At 42.9% G+C, this 16,925-nt stretch overlaps 1 protein-coding gene across 4 annotated transcripts; it reads left to right on the plus strand.

The window, feature by feature from the left end:
* The first annotated feature begins 8,520 nt into the window (after positions 1–8,520).
* Positions 8,521–14,421, plus strand: LOC148848175 (uncharacterized). 4 transcript variants are annotated; one of them, XM_088948057.1, is made up of 6 exons: positions 8,524–9,195; positions 10,613–10,676; positions 10,764–10,833; positions 11,058–11,237; positions 12,085–12,643; positions 12,871–14,421. In XM_088948057.1, exons 2-6 carry the CDS (start codon positions 10,615–10,617, stop codon positions 14,310–14,312), a joined length of 2,313 nt encoding a protein of 770 aa, XP_088804183.1. In that variant the 5' UTR covers positions 8,524–9,195; positions 10,613–10,614; the 3' UTR covers positions 14,313–14,421. The 4 variants fall into 4 exon arrangements, with proteins under 4 accessions (XP_088804181.1, XP_088804183.1, XP_088804182.1 ...); XM_088948056.1 differs by lacking the exon at positions 8,524–9,195 and adding an exon at positions 9,216–9,354; XM_088948055.1 differs by having other exon boundaries at positions 8,521–9,195; positions 10,613–10,833.
* Positions 14,422–16,925: the final 2,504 nt, after the last annotated feature.

Below are 16,925 nucleotides of genomic sequence, written 5' to 3' on the forward strand. Positions count from 1 at the left end.
GGCATGGTACGGTTTGTTCGGTTTGGCGTCCTGGAGGCGATGAGATGGAGTGGTGAGCGAGGTGAAGTCTTGAGTTCGGAGGTATGTCCTGTACTGCTATAGTGCAAACTAGTTCGGTGAGGTGAGTCCCAAACTGCTATAAGGCAGGCCAGTTCGGTGAGGTGTGTCCCGAACTGCTATAAGGCAGGCCAGTTCGGTGAGGTGTGTCTCAAACTGCTATAAGGCAGGCCAGTTCGGTGAGGTGTGTCCCGAACTGCTACATGGCAGGCCAGTTTGGGTTACTGTCTGAGTGGCTTGGGGCCTAAGGGAGAGTTCGGGCTCCTAGTAGGGAGTTCGGACTGCTGGTAGGGGAGTTTGATCCGCTGGTTTCTCCCCTTGGTGCTCGTGCCTTAGGCATGCTTTTGTGCCGAGCTGTTGCCTTTGCCACGTGTTGCGTAACTATGAGGTTGAGCCAAATCTTCCTTCATCAATTGCCCCCCACTCCTCGCGCTAAAGGTCTTGCCCTGGCGCGGGGAGTTTGCAAGGTGGTAGGTGGATTTGTCCCATTCTTTGAATCTTGATAGCGCGAGGTCCTTTGTTAGGGTTCTTCGGTTTTCTAGAGTGTCCCAAAAAGGCGGGAGACGTGCCTACCTGCTTACAAATGTTGACAGATGTGGCAGCGTGCGTTTATTTTAAATTTCAAAAAATCGCGTCGCTGGGAACGTGATAGCGGGTCTTTTGATTTTGAAAAAAGCGCGCCACTAACGTTTTGAGGAGACATGCACTGGCAGTTGTCAGTTGCAGAAAGACGTGTGTGGCGCGTTGTAAGTTTCAGAAAGACGTGCGTTGACGTTTCATCCATTTCGGAGAGACGTGCGCCAATCACGTCTCAGTTTCAGGGGACGTGCGGTCAGCGTGAATGCGGGCCGTCGGATTAGCTTTGATCTGCACTGTTGGTTCTTGGTTACTGTAGCTATAAATAGTAGGGGACCCCAGTCGATTTTGTCACTTCTGCGGTTTGCTTCTTGAGCTTGCATCCAATTTTTCAGCTCGCGCCCAGGCCTTTCAGTTCATGTCTAGGCTTGTTATTTCGCCTCCAAGGTCTTCTTGCTTGTTTCAGTTTCCGGAGCCTTCGAAACATTTTTTCGGGTGAGTACTTCCTTGAATCCACCTTTTCTCCTCGATGTCTAGCTTGGATAGCTCAGACGATTCTTCGAGTAGGTCTGATGTAGGTTCTACGAACCGAGTCTCATCCCCCAATGGCTTTAGTGATCCTGAGGTGGAACTTGAGGACGACTTCGAACCTATAGGCCAAGCCGCTTCGGGCAATTTGGCGTCTACTTCTCGTCGAGGTCGGATGTTAGATAGGTTTGTTCCTTCGACCATGACGCCCGAGGAGCTCCAATCTCTTATTATTTCTTACCATTTGCCTGGCCGGTACGCCTATTTCATTCCTTCGGGTAGCTTTTCTTGGGAACATGGTCTTGATGAGATCGTGATATTTCGGGAGCAGCTCGCTGCGGGGATGCGATTGCCTTTCCACCCCCTTCTCGTTGAGGTCATAAACCACTTCGGCGTTACCATTGGCCAGCTTCATCCGAACTCTATTCGGAACTTGGTGGGGACAACCTCCCTTTTTTCCGAACAGGGCTTCCCTTTAGACTTGAAGATATTCTCATCTATTTTAATGCTCAAGAAACAAGCGGGTTCTCTTCCTGGGGGAAGACGGGCGTATTACCTATCTCCTCGCCTGGGTTTTAAGCTTCTGCACGAACTTCCCAACAATGTCTCGGCGTGGAAGCGGGACTACTTTGGGGTGCGAAGTGCACAAGGGTGGCCTTTTCAGACTGGGTGGGGGGAGGCCGCTCCTGATTTTGGTGTCACTCTCAATAAAGAGACGGTGAAGGGCCTCCGGCAATGGGCACGACAAGGGTTAAAATGCCATCAGTACCTAACGAAGGCCAAGCTTATTGCGGCCAGCTTGAGTTCAGGTAGGTTTCTTGCTTAGAGGTTTCTTGTTCGCTTTGTTCCTTCATTTTTTCTGATGTCAAACTCTTTTCTGCAGGTGTGATGGACTCAGAGAGGACTCGTGGGGGGTGTCTGTTCCAAGGCATGAAAAGGAGGAAGCGGGTCGCCAAGCGAACTCGTATTGAGCTGCCCCAGGAGGAGCCACAAGTTCCAGACCACACGTCGGAGGATCTGCCCAGGGAGCCCGAGGTGGCTCCTTCAATGCAGGAAGTGGTAGGGGCCCCTTACGTCGAAACCACTCACACGGGTGCTCCCGCCTACTCTAGTGCTCCCGCTTATTCTGGGTCTGCTCATACGCGCGCTGGGCACTCGGGCTCGGGAGCTCAAGGGAAGTTCAGGAGCATGTTGTCGTCAAACTACGCTCTTCAGAAGAGTAGGGAGGCCACTTCCCCGAGGAGATCGCAGCGTGGACCGATCTTCCCTTGAACCAGATTGCCTGTCGTGCCACAACTCATGCTATGGTGGTGAGTCAAATTTTGTCTGCCCTCTTTGTTTTCTATCCTTCTTGCTGTTGTTAATCCTATCCTTTGTTTCTTTTGGTAGGTGAACTCTTCTATTCACACCTTAGCGGCCTAGGTGGAGAGGAGCTCGAGGTAGGTGCAAGCTGCCGAAGAGGCTTTTCGTGCTATCGAGGCGAATACCCGAGCTACTGAGGCGACCGCTCATGCTGCCGAAGAGGCTGCTCGCATTGCTATGGCCACGTAGGTGATGTCTCAGCGGGATGTCGAGGCCATGGGGGTAGTCGTGAAGCATATGGCGGATCTGAGATTGAATCTGCAGCATCAGGTCGAATATCTCCAGGAGGACATCAGGGAGAAAACGCAGATCTTTTCCCAAGGTATCGAAGATGCCAAGAAGAAGGCCGTTGAGGACTACATCGCCTCGCCGCATTTTGATGACTTGATGGTGGATTCTTACAAAAGGGGATTCAAACTGAGCCGGTGGATGATTCGGAACACGTACCCCAACCTCGATATTAGCGCCATATCCACTTCGTGTATAACCCAAGAGATGGCCAACGCTGCTGATGGTGAGCCCGATTTCGAGGGCGAGACAGGGCTTTCGGGAGTCGTTGAAGTGCCTTCTGATGGGGAAGAAGTAGCTCCGGGCTTGTAATTTTTTTTTTTGTACTCTTCCTTTTCTTGCAATGAAATAGACAATCTTTTTGGTTAAGTGTTGCTCTTTTTTCTGAACTGATAATTTGTCGAACTGATAATATGCCCGATCTATTTCTTGCCCGGGTTATTGCACTCGCGTGACCTGTTTCGGTGTTTAATACTTAGTCTCTGTTTCACTTTTTGTCTTTTGACTGATATTTTGCCGAACTGATAATATGCTCGACTTTTCTTTGCTTGCCTATGCCGAGGTTTCTCTTGTTAGCTTGGCATCCTGGCCCTTGGGCTCTTGTAGATATTTCGTCCACTTCGCTTGGTGATTTATAGGTAGTATCGCCTTAAGTTAACGATGTTCTACGCTCGGGGTACTTGTTTGCCTTCTAAGGTTTCGAGCTTGTATGCCCCCCCGAGCGCTCTCTTTACTCTATAGGGCCCTTCCCAATTTGGTCTAAGTTTGCCCACACCGGGTTCGGGCACCATAATCTTACGAAGAACCAGGTCACGGACTCGGAAGCTTCGCTTCTTTACTCTGGCGTTGTAGTACCAAGCTACCTGCTGCTGATAGGCCGCTGTCCGGATGTGCGCGAGGTCTCTTACCTCGTCCAGTAGGTCGAGGTTGGTACGTAACTCATCTTCGTTCGTCTGATCTTCATATGTTTCTAGTCGCAGTGTAGGTACTTCGATTTCCGCTGGGATTACCGCTTCAGTGCCATAGGTGAGGTTGAAGGGGGTCTCTCCTGTGGCAGTTTTTTTTGTAGTTCGGTGAGCCCATAGAACAATTGGGAGCTCTTCCGCCCACAACCCTTTAGCTCGGTCTAGATGTGCTTTCAATCCGCGCATGATCGCTTTGTTCATTACTTCTGTCTGACTGTTTGCTTGCGGGTGCGCGACCGATGTGAAGTTCTTCCGAATTCCCATACTCTAGCACCATTCTTGGAACTTGATATCCTCGAACTGCTTGCCATTGTCGGAGATCAGTACCTGAGGTAACTCGAAGCGACATACTATGTTCTTCCAAAAGAAGTTCTGTATGTTTCGGGCTGTAATTGTTGCCAGAGGTTCGGCTTCTATCCACTTTGTGAAGTAATCTACTGCCACCACTAGGAACTTTCTCCCACCTGTTGCTGGTGGAAATGGCCCTAGGAGGTCGATGCCCCATTGTGCAAAGGGCTATGGGCTGGCGAGGTATTTGAGGTCAGAAGCGGGCTGATGGTGGATATTGGCATGCTTCTAACACCTTTCACATTTTTTGATGAGCTCGACAGCTTCTGCCTTCATTGTTGGCTAGTAGTATCCTTGTCGAAGTGCTTTTTGGGCGAGTGCTCTACCCCCCAGGTGTTCGTCACACAGACCTTCATGAGTGTCGTAGAGTACAAGCTCGGCATTGGCAGGTCGCAGGCAACGCAAGTAGGGGAGCGTGTAGGACCGTCAGTACAACCGTTCATCGATTATAACGTCTTTGGCTGCCTAGCGTTGTACCCTCTTGGCCGCATTGCGGTCCGCAGGGAGGGTTCCATCTAGCAAGAAACTCGCGAGTGGGTCAATCCAGCTCAACTCTGCTTCAAGGATGGGAGCGACCTCCTCTGCCCCACCAAGAATACTAGGCCGAGGTAAGTCCTCTATTTACAAGGTTCTCATGTTGTTGTGACTCGTGCTGGCTAACCGGGACAGAGCGTGGAAGTTGAGCAGGGCCTCTTTTACTTTCGCTAAGTATGCGATCATGGAGAGCTCGCGTGCTTCGTACTCGCCCGTAACCTGGTTGACCACGACCTGGGAATCACTGCAGATGACTATGTGTTTTGCTCTTACCTTTTGCGCTAGGTTCAGCCCGACTATCAGTGCTTCGTACTCTGCCTCGTTGTTGGATGCCGCGAACTCAAAGCGTAGTGCGTATTCCAATTTTGTGTCACCCGAGCCGCATAAGACTATTCCAACCCCGCTGCCCTGCTGGTTCGAGGAATCATCTACGTGAAGGATCCAGGGCTCCTCATCCCATTTCGCGCTTGGCCTAACCAGGAGAGATGCCACACTAGCTGCTACTTCACGGGGTTCAGACTCTATTGGCTTGGGAGCTCTGGGTTCACCCAAACTGGGGATCTCAGGCTCAACCTGCTCAGGGGATTCGAGGCTGAATGTGCACTCGGCGATAAAATCTGCTAAGGCTTGGGCCTTAATGGCGGTCTGTGGTTTGTACTAGAGATTGTACTCGCTGAGTTCGATTGCCCATTTCGTCAGCCGACCGGAAACCTCGGGCTTGAGCAAGACTTGTCTCAGAGGTTTGTCAGTTAGGACGACGTTGGTGTGAGCTTGGAAGTATGGGCGGAGTTTTCGAGCTGAAATCACCAGTGCATACGCTATTTTTTCTATCTGCGGGTATCTCGTCTCTGTTCCCTGCAGAATTTTACTAACGTAATAGATGGGTCGCTGGACCCGATCTACATCCTTTATTAGTACCGAACTGACCAACTTGTTGCTCGCCGAGAGGTATAGTTCTAAGACCTCGCCCTCCTCGGGTTTGGCTAAGGTTGGCACAGTGGCGAGGTAGGTTTTTAACTCGTTGAATGCAAGCTGGCAATCTCAGGTCCATTCGAACCCTTTGCCTTTGACTCTCTTAAAGAAAGGCAGGCAGCGGTCTGCCGATTTGGACATGAAGCGGTTCAGAGCGGCTATGCGGCCGTTTAGCCTCTGAACCTCTTTTATTTTCCGGGTTGGCCTCAATATTGCGCCGGTTGACAATGTACCCTAGGAACTTACCCGAGGTGACACCGAAGACACACTTGTTTGGGTTCAGTCTCATTTTATATTGACGCAGAATTTGGAAGACAGAATTTAAGTCTCTTATTAATTCCTATGAGAACTGTGTTTTGACGACCATGTCGTCTACATAACATTCTATTTTCGTGCCAATTAAGGGCCGAAAAAGATTAGAGAATTATTTGATTGCAATATAAAAGTGCAAACGAAAAAACATAAATTCTTATTTAATTTTGTTTTAGGTTTTTGTTTGTTCTGCCTAATATCTTAATTTACTAATTTATATTGCAATCAAATAAAATTAGCTAAAATTTGAAAGAAAAATAAATTAAAATTTACATTCAAATCATTTGTAGTACCATAATTTTGCATCACTATAAACTTATTTGCATTGCAATCAAATACAGCCTGTGTTGTTTAATTAAGTAGTCCATACATGAATACATATTTCCTTGAGGATCACTTCAAGTTTTTCACACTCCAGATAAGAGGAAAACAATGGCAACGTGTATCCTTTGTAGGCATCCTCGTCAAATGCCAGGTGTATTGCTCACGCTAATCGGCGCGGATCGTCTAGAAAACAGAATTCCAAATCCCCGTAGAGAAAGATAAAGAAAGGGGGACCGAATGATAGAAGAAGATGTGGTGTGGATGATGGAATGATAAAACAGACTGTCTGGCTGTTTGGCTGTCTGTCCCCGGGCCTAGGGGTTCGGAAAGAAATATCGTGGGACTTTGGTGCCTGTTGTCGGTTAGAATCGTTAGATATCGTTTTCTCAAGTGGGAAACACGCTGTCAATCTTTTGTGGTCGACCCACACCCATTTGTGACTCTGGACGGAATTAATTATGATTCAATTTTTATTTAATTATCAACAGGTCCAGATTAAGTGCTTGTGTGTCAAGCGACACAGCTTTGATAATTGATATCATCATATCATACTTGTTCCGTCCTTATTTGGGACAAAATCTGTGAGTCGAAAACTGCAACGTCGCTTTTTTTTTTTTATTATTCAATATATTAAAAAATATTATTTAATAATAATAATAATAATAATAATAATAATAATAATAATAGTGAGTGACGACTGACCACCAAAGTCGGTCAACGTCAGTATCTGACCGTCTATCTCGTATCCGTTATTTGGATATTTTCAGACTCTCTGGTCTCTCTTCCTACTTCATATTATATCAGCCAAATCTTTCCGACAGACACGAAAGAGCGACGACAGAGAGAGAGAGAGAGGAGATTCGATCTTGTGACGTCTCTCTTCTTATCCAACGTACCGTCGTATCCTATTCCTATCCTCAATTAATCATCAATCAACACCATTCAATCAATCTCTTGTGCTTCTGCTCGTGCCGATTTCAGTCTTCTGCTACACTAGTTATTCAAATTCCCGAAATTACCGTCGACTCTCCTTTAGTTGATGGTTAGGATGCTAATGTATCATATCATCTAATAACAGCTGTCTGTAGAGACTGTAGTCTGTAACGACTCACACAACTGGGATGGCTGGGGAGTGGGGGCCAGTTAATCACAAAGATGGTCCACGTTGTTCTACATACGCGGACCGTCCAAGAAGTGGGGCCCCTTTATGTCTTAATCAGACGAAGGCTTGATCATTCACATAACACATTTCAACAACAATCAGACAGTCGGGGTCCAACCGGATCATAAATAAGAGATGGAATTAGATCAGTGGAAGAGTGGCTGCCATGTTCCCACGACTCTGAGTCTGAGACTCTCCCGAGTGGGTTAGTCCTGCTTGGTAAATTGGCAAATGGCAAGTGGCAAGCGAGTAGGAGTGGCCCCACTGGAACTGAATCTTGATGTTGTTAGTAGTACTCGATAAGTTGAATAGCTACAAGAAAGAAATTAATAAGTAGTGGGGTTTACCGGCAGAAAAAAGTGCGATTCACGTGGATCCAAATGAATGAAGGCGCAGAGACCAATGGGGACCGTGGGACAACAGAACACCAGCTACTGTTCAACTATGGGCGCATGTTAGCAGAGCATAACTCTTCCACTACTACGGTTCTCTACTTCTCTACAGTCTACTGTCTACCCCATTAAGAATCGCAACGGAGCGGGGCGGGGCGGGGCCGGGTTTTGCCTGCCCCGTGCCTGAGACCGAATTGAAATCACCAACAATTATATATATATATATATATATATATATATTATATTATATAATATAGTTAGAGCGGGATGAACAAATATCATCTCTACCCGTCCTTGACCCAGAGACAAGCCGGGGCGGGGACGGATCAAATTGCCATCTTTACAAGATTCATTTATCATCAACGCTCTGTCATGTCTCTCATCTCATCATATCATCGAATCCAAAGGCTTTTATTTATTTTGTCTATAAAAAAAGAGAGAGAGGAGAGAGAGAATTGTTAGAAGTGAAACCGCCCACCAACATTCCAGAATGTCCAATTTCGATGGTGGGGACGATAACGAGATACCATATTTATCACTTCTCTAAACGATCTTAAGCCGTTCATCAACTGGTTGATGTGGTGTATGGAAGTGCCACAGAAAGTTGAGATTGGTGTCATTTGGAGAAATGTATAAGGACAAAAATATAAATTGACAGAGTAACTGTCGTTATTTATTAACATAACAGGGCTGACTGGTCGTCATGCACCAGAAATCGAAAGTGAAAAGAGAACAGAGAAAGTAAGAGAGAGAAAGAAAGGGAGTTGTGACGAGGAAGGAATCAGATTACCTATCATCAGGAGAGAGAGAGAGAGAGAGGAGAGAGGGACAGTTTATTAAGTATCAAATTTCCTTTTGCCAGAAAGAGAAAAGATGATGCGGTAATCCCCACCTGCGTGAAACACTTAACAAAGCTCAGGGACGGAGGGGAATTATCCATGTTTTTTCTATTGAGAAAAGGAAAAAGAAAAGAAAAAAAAAGGAGTTTCAGTTCTGCTGTCCCCAGTGATCTGATTCCCCTTCTTTTTTGCTTCCTGTTTGCAGTTTGCACTTGTCTTCTTTTTGTTCTCTCTCTCTCTACTCTTCCTCTCTCCATCAAACACTCAAACCCTAGAGCTTTAAGGTTTTTTCTTTGTTCAAGTCAGGGACGGGATGCGATCTTTGTAGGCAGTTGCAACTTCCTCAATTCTCAGTCTCAGAGGCAGCTTTATTTATTGACTTGTTCATTTAATTTGTCTTTTTTTTTTGGGAGAACGGGGAGGTGGTTTTCAAGTTGTACGTGGATTCCAAGCTACTACGAGAATTTCACGGACAAATCTCGGATTTCTTCATGGGAGAAGGAGACTGCTCCTTCCTAGCCTTGCTCTGATTCCGTGTATCCTTCTTTTTTTCTACTCATTTTCTGTTTTTAATTTAACCATTAACTTTTAGGTTTATGTTATTTTGTTTTGGATGAGATTTCTTTTCTTTGTTTTTCTATGTACAAATTCATTTAGGACGGGATTACGATACAATTCCTTAATTTCTGTCAGTGGTAAACACTTTTCCTTTCTAATCTACCAAGTTTAGGAACTGAAAACTATCAGAATATTTTTGGATCTGTCTTTGTGAATTCAGAGCAAATACAGTTCACGGAGTTTCTGCTTACGATATCAACCATAACTCCGTATCAAGTCATTTATACAACCCCATATCCTAGAAAGGGGAAAAGAAAGGCTATATTGAAAATGGCCATATAGAGTTCTCACATGAGAGAGGAGGTAGTACGGAGTTGTTGAAAAAAATTTACTTCTCTTGTTGGACCGGTAGTGGCACAAGAGTTAGGATCGAGGTCTAGTTTTCAGGGCAATTGATGCTCTGGAATGGACTCAGTCACGTTTTCTGCGACATTCTCTTAACCTCCACCTGATGTATCAATTGCAGATTAAGATTCTAGAAGTTGACTTATTTCGTGATAGAATGTACTATTATAGTATTACTTCTCTTGTTGGATTGGTAGCGGCACAAGAGTTAGGATCAAAGTCTAGTGTTCAGGGTAATTGATGCTCTAGAATGGATCTAGTCGGATCGTCTGCAATATTTCCTTAACCTCCAACGGATGTATCAATTGCAGATAAAGATTGTAGAAGTTGACTATCGTGATAGAATGTACTATTACGTTATAAATTAGATTACTACTGTATCTTTAGTTTTGTGTTGGAACAAAAATATACCATCCAAACAGGCTAAATACTGGGAATAACAAATTGAAATAAAAAGAAAGGAAGAATGAAAAAGAAAACAGCCCAAAAGTTAAATGCAGGATATCGTGATGACCACATTGATCATTAGTATTTGCTAGCCTTCTACTTTAAATGTTCAATCTTATGCTCATTAAGCTCTCATGATAGCTGAACCAGTGCAACTTGTATGGTTGGAAGTTGATCATTAGTATTTTTTTACTTCATCTTTTTTTGCATCTTACTTCATCAATCATGCAGGACAGGATCTTATTCTGTTTCCCTTATATTTTTCCAGTCAATTATAGAAATACTGTTCTAGCCTCAAAGGGTGATGTAAAACAATGTAACATATTTCCTTAGTCCCCAGGTTGTCACTTGCTTTTTCATAATAAAAATTTTCAAGCTGTTCTACGATAAGAAGAATTTGGTCATGAGAATGGGTAGCCCTTCTCATTTGGTCTTTTTATCCCATAATTTACTCTGTTTTCTTTTTTATTTTCTAATCATGACTTCTTACTTTCACAGTGTTCTTTATCTTCTTGCTAACGTTTCCTTATAAAACATTTGCAGGAATGGGGCTTGAAGTACTATCTGAAGGATACTGGCAAATTTTGGTAACACCAGACAATGCAAGGTCTGATTTAGGAGGCCACATTTTGATCAATTTTCATGAAAATAGAATGTTGGCAGGGAATGATTTTAATCTGAATTCTGTGCAAAGATATGCCGATTCTTTCAAGGAATTTCTAAAGCAGACAATGCTCCAGCACGAGGCTATTTTTAGGAATCAGGTGAGAAGACTATCTTTTCAGAATTATGCATCTACCCATGGGGACCTGCTTAGATTCTGTTCTTGATGTCATAAAGCAGCATTCTTTCCTGCTTGCTGAACAGTATGGATCAATTCATATATTGCCAGGCCATGTATGTGTTAGTGTGTTACCATGTGAAGAATAAACTGATTTACTTTTCTCTTTGATTCTTTCTTGGTGATACTGATTGATATTGTTTTCAGGTCCATGAACTCCATCGCCTATACAGGATTCAAAAGACTATGATGAAGGATCTCAGCTGGAGGGAGTTTGATAGATATAATTCATGGACAACAAATACACAATCAGCCCAATTACCATTTACAGATCCACCAATGTATAGACCATTGATAGATGAGAGAGCCATTTCTGGACCATCCATGGTAAATAAAGCTAGCCTACCCAATAAAACATTCTTTATATGCAATACTCTAGCCGGGGCAGGGTAATGATGGTTGGAACCTGTGCTTGCTAATGTGATATGCCTGGGGCAGACATGTTCTGTTGAACCGCTGTTGCATGGACTCTGATAAACGGATAAACACGTTATGAGTCCAAGACTCCACAGATTCTTGAGGACACTTCTATTATAAAATTTCTTTTATATCTCCTTGCTTATTCTGCTTTGTAACAAAGGCAACAGTAGACCTCTTTTTGCAGGTAATATAATGTTTGAATAAAAAAAATGCATTTTAATAGGGGTCCGACTATGATACTGGAAAGGCATGATAGCTTAAAAGCCTATAACTAATAAACTGATATCATAGAATTGGTAACCAATCAGTTCCTATTCATCAAAATTCACGGGAGGGGTTTGATTGGTCAAATCTCTTCCAGTATGACAGTATCATACCTCTCCGGCATTATAGATCTACCATTTTAATAGTATATAGATATGTCCATGGTCCACATGTTCTCACCTTGCCAAGTCAGACTCTTGGACATGTGTTGAATTCAGACTCCGATGTCCACATCCATGCAACACTGTGTTCAACCCACCATCTGGTAGTTCACCAAGGAGATATACTGGACAAAAGGCATCCCTATCAGATGAATACATATCATTTAGGTCTTTTCATGGTTTTATGATATCCTGGCGTGTTAGTTGGTGGATCCTGTTCTACCTGCATTTGTATCATTTCCATTTTTTATTCAAGGATTTCTGTCCTATTTCTTCCCTTCATCTGCATTATTAAGTACTATATTACCATGTTAAGTTGGGTTTTTCAGGTCAGTTCTACATTAGTTGCAAACCAGGATTTGGAGTGCCAAGGTGCCTACTCTAAACTTAAGGAAAGACCTTTTGACCTTCAACTCCCAGCCGATGAGTATATCAGTCATGTAGACACTGAACTTCCCAAGAAAATGAATTCATTGCCATCTATAGGAGAATTTATTGAAACAAAGGATTTTCTTTGTGGTGGTCATTTTTCTGATACTAAGAAGGTGAAACTTTTAGCAAATGGTGGAGAAGACCAAAATAAGATGGATGGTTCTAGTAAAGTTTGGTCCAATAAAAAGGCTCCATTTTCTGCCCAAGATGTCATTGATTTGGAAGAGTCCAATGAGAAGTTAACAGGCACTGAAGTTAAACCTTTCTGTTTTCTTGCATCTGAAGCTCCAACAAACTATCTTGTAGATAAGCATAGGCTGCAAGTTCCTGTTCTATCTGACCCAAGCTTTTCAGGTAGAATGGGAAAAGATTCAGGTAATGGGCTTTTCATGAATCACATTATTGCAAACTGCAGTAAAAGCAGCGAAGAGCAGACATTCTTGTATACAGATAGAGGTAAGTTTTCTTCAATACAAAACTTATAATAGACTAGCACCAGAAAAAAAAATAAATAAATAAAAGAACACTTGCTATAGAGATTAGCATTTTCATTTCTCATGCGGCAATTTCGGTGATCTTGTATTTCTTCACACAAACAGCAATATAACCAGAGTCATTCAATTTGTTACCCAATTAAGTACATTCTTTGTTGCTATAGCTCCTTGACTTGGATACTTCTGCAGGATTGAATGGAGGACACACCAGTAGCCCATTTATCAGTCTATTCAGTGAGAAGCAACAATCCTCTTCACATAGCACGATGTCCATGGACCTTAACAGAGTTCATCTTGATGATTCATCTTGTTTATCAAATGATCTTGCAGAAAAATCTCACAATGTTCTCCAGGGGTGCAGTGATATACCCTATAAATGGACTCAGCATGTCACAACTTGTTGGAAAGTAACAGATAGTCATTCAAGTGGAACTTCTGATGTTTTTCCACAAGAAAACTCTGCACATTCTGCTTTGACAGATTCTAAGGGAATAGATTGCAGAATTCAAGCTTGCAATGAAAGTAACAAGTTCAAATCAAATAATGGAATTAAGAGAGGTGCTATTGATCTGGAGTCGTTGCCTGAAGACGCATTAGACCTTTATGAAGATTTAACCAACCATGCTAACAAGGCTTGCAGAGAAATTGTAGATTTGTCTCTGGAACCACCTAGTTCTCCACACAATCATATTACAGATTCTTCAACAACTCATGTCGCTAAGCTAGGCGATCATCCCTATGCATCAGCAATGCATTTGGATTTACCCCAAGTAGAAGTAAGCCCTGTAAACTTTGAGAAGAGTGAGGAAGATACAGTATCTTCAGATCCATATGAAAGTTTGATTGCATTTCAAGATGGGTATTCCAAAGCATTTAATGCTACAAGCAAGTCTAATTGTGACAAGGACAATAACTCTAACAGTATAAAGGACTTGCAATCTGGAACAGAGGATAAACATGAGTTAGAAGTTTCTAATCTTTCTGCCTTTGAGGAGTTTGAAACTACTCAATTGGGATCTCAAGTTGCAGAAACTCACTCTTGTGAGCAGGAACCTAATGTGGAAACTGGAATTTATGCTTGCACACAGGATAATTCTTTTGACTGTACTGAATCAGAACATCAATATGACAGTCAGCAGCAAAAAGAAGTTAATGAAATGGATATTTTGGTCCAAATAGCAGCCGAATCCCTTGTCCAGTTCTCTTTGGAAAATTCATTGTGTTCCCAGGATTGTTTTGCAAAGGCGGGATCAGATGAATTAACAGAGCAACCAGAATACTCATCTGATTCTTATGAATCAATCACCTTGAGATTAACAGAGAGCACTATAGAAGATTATTCAGTGTCATCAGGGCCAGTGGAGGTAAATGAAATGGAAAAGAAGCGGAGTAGATGGAACTTGAAAAGAGGGAGGAGACTGAAAGACTTCCAGAGAGAGATTCTGCCCGGGCTTGCATCTCTTTCAAGACATGAAATTTGTGAAGACATAAATATTATAGGGGCAGTTATTAAATCAAAAGAGTATAGGAAGAACAGATCCAGAAAACTGATTGTTGAAGATAACTGGTGTGCCCCTGTGAGAAGTAGACGATCGAAACTCAATTATGTTGGCCGAAGGAATTATTCATGAAATTGACTGTAAGCTGGCAATGGAATAGAGTTTGCTACATACTATTTCCTTGTCCATTCACTGACTTGGGAGATCTTATTAGCTTTTCTAATTTATGGGTATTCTGTCACTTGGGATTTCTAAAAGTTCACTCGTTCTCTTGAATCTCTTCCATCTCGTTCTCTTTTCAGACGGACCCAAAAAAAAAGGAAAAGGGGGTTTCAAGAGAATGACCACATATGCGAGTGATTATGTTCATTCTATTATGAATGAGTGTAACTAAAGAACAACTAAACAGTCGAATGAAAAAGAAAACCCGAATCACTAGAGAAAGTTCAAACAGTATTCCCCAACATTTTACTTTTCTTTTGATAATTAAAAAGCATTGCAACTTTTAATGCTGATGGTTTGCCCGCCCTCCATTTGTTATGATTTTAGTAAACTGGGTCTTCATGGTTTGAAAAACATTGTCCTTCCTATACAGAAACATATAAATCACGACGTTTGTCTAATGTTTTGTTTTTTCCAAAATTGAAAGAACAAAAGCGTACTTGAGTTTCTGGTTTCAAAAATGTTTTTGCTTTTACATCTAGGTCAATGACTTGGGTGTGGTTAGGTTGGAAATCTGTTAAATTTTCAACAAGCCCAAGCCCAAATCCGAGCAAGATGTTGAAATTGTTCAATTCTGACAGTGACAATCCAACTTGCACTTGCACTTGCACACCTCCCTATTATTCAATTAATGTCTTGTTTCATAAATCAACAATTTTTTGAATTTATAGGGGTTTTAAAGCTGCATTTATCAATCGGTAAATAAGATATTTCCATTTAAGGTTTTGCACTCTACATATTTGTATTTTACTCCTTTCAAACTGAGCCTTTGTATTTTTTTGCTAGGCAAATGGCTATAGAATGGGATTGCCTCCTCCAATTCCAATGTCCCAACCCTCTAGCCGTAGTGAAGGTGGGAGGAGAAATTTTCGTTTTTTTTGTGGGTTACAAAAACTAAAATAGGGCCATTTTTCTGAATCACAAAAATAGGGATATTTTCTAAACCACGCTAAGGAATGTTTTCATTTTATTTTTTATCAATAGGAATGTTTTTCATTTCGTTTTAAAGAAATACACTAGCAAAGGGGCCCTGCGTTGCTGGGGCTCGCTCATAAACTATCAGGCTTGAGCTCGATTCGAATAAGAGACTTAAGCTCGAGCTCGAGCTCAGCGTGAGTCAAAAGCTTGAAAGTTTGAGTTTGGCTACCTTTGATTGCAAGTCTCTCAAGCAGCCAAGGTCTCCCTCAATTGTTGAGGTGCCAAACCAAGGTCTCTCTCAACTATTGAAGTGTCGAGCTAAGGTTTCCCTAGAAGGTGAGGTGTCGAGTTGAGGTCTCCCTTAGTTGACAAGGTGCTGAGTTGAGGTCTCCTTCGGTTGTCGAGGTGTTGAGTCGAGATCTCCCTCAGTGACCAAGGTGGCACCCTATGTACACACTCAATTAGGCTCATGAGACCTTTAATTCTAGGTCTCCCTAGCAATCGAGGTGCAAAGACAAGGTCTCCCTCAACTGTTGAAGTGTCGAGTTGAGGTTTTCCTAATAGGCGAGGTGTCGAGTTGAGGTCTCCCTTTGTTGACGAGGAGCTGAACTGAGGTCTCCCTTAGTTGTCAAGGTGCTGAGCCAAGGTCTCCCTCAGTGGTCAAGGTGTCGTCTAGCTCGGACTCGATTTGAATTAGAGACTTGAGCTTGAGCTAAAAAATTCAAGCTTGGCTCGGCTCGAGCTCGATTACCTTTGATTGCACGTCCCCTAACAGCCGAGAGAGTGGCATTTTTGTAATTTATAAGGAGAGAGAGATGGCAAGAGAGAATGACGTTCTTGTAATTTATAAGGAGAGAGAGATGGCAAGAGAGAATGACGTTCTTGTAATTTATAAGGAGAGAGAGTTGATAGGAGAGAGTGGCATTCTTGTAATTTGTAAGGAAAAAGCAAGAGAGAGTTGGTAGGAGTGTCATTCTTGTAATTTATAATGAAAAAAAAAGCAAAAGAGAGAGTGTGGCATTCTTGTAATTTTAAGAAATAGAGAAAGAGAGAGTTGGTAGGAGTAAAGGTGTAAAGTGGGTCGTGGCGGCCCTCGCAAAGTGCGGGTCGTGTCGTGCTGGCTCGCGGGCCGTCATGGGTCCTGCCACCCTCCTTGGTGAAAATTTTGGGGTCAGCTCAGCACGGCCTACGGCCCAGGCCCATGCGGGCCTATGCCATGCCGTGGGCCGAGCTTTGGGCTATGTCGGGCCAAAGCTATTTATTTAAAAAAAGTAACAAAAAACTTAAAAATTTAATTTTGTGTATAAAATTGCTTATATATGCAATAATTAAATAAAATAGTATAATAAAATTTAAAAAAATATATATTTTATTAATATATTATATACTATATATTATTATATAATTATATAATAGATATAATATTATATAAAAAAATATATAAAATATATGGGTCATGTTGGCCCGTGGGCTGTGGGCGACATGTCCCGCTCAGTCATGCCGAGTCGTGTCAGCCCGTGGATGTAAAACCCCAGGTCCAGCACGACCAACATGGTCATGTCGGGCCTGGCACAGCCCGCAGACCGTTATGCAGGGCCACGGGCG

The sequence above is a fragment of the Nelumbo lutea genome, chromosome 6, assembly GCF_056320005.1.
Source record: "Nelumbo lutea isolate HS-2025 chromosome 6, American lotus-T2T, whole genome shotgun sequence".
Classification (NCBI taxonomy): Eukaryota; Viridiplantae; Streptophyta; class Magnoliopsida; order Proteales; family Nelumbonaceae; genus Nelumbo; species Nelumbo lutea.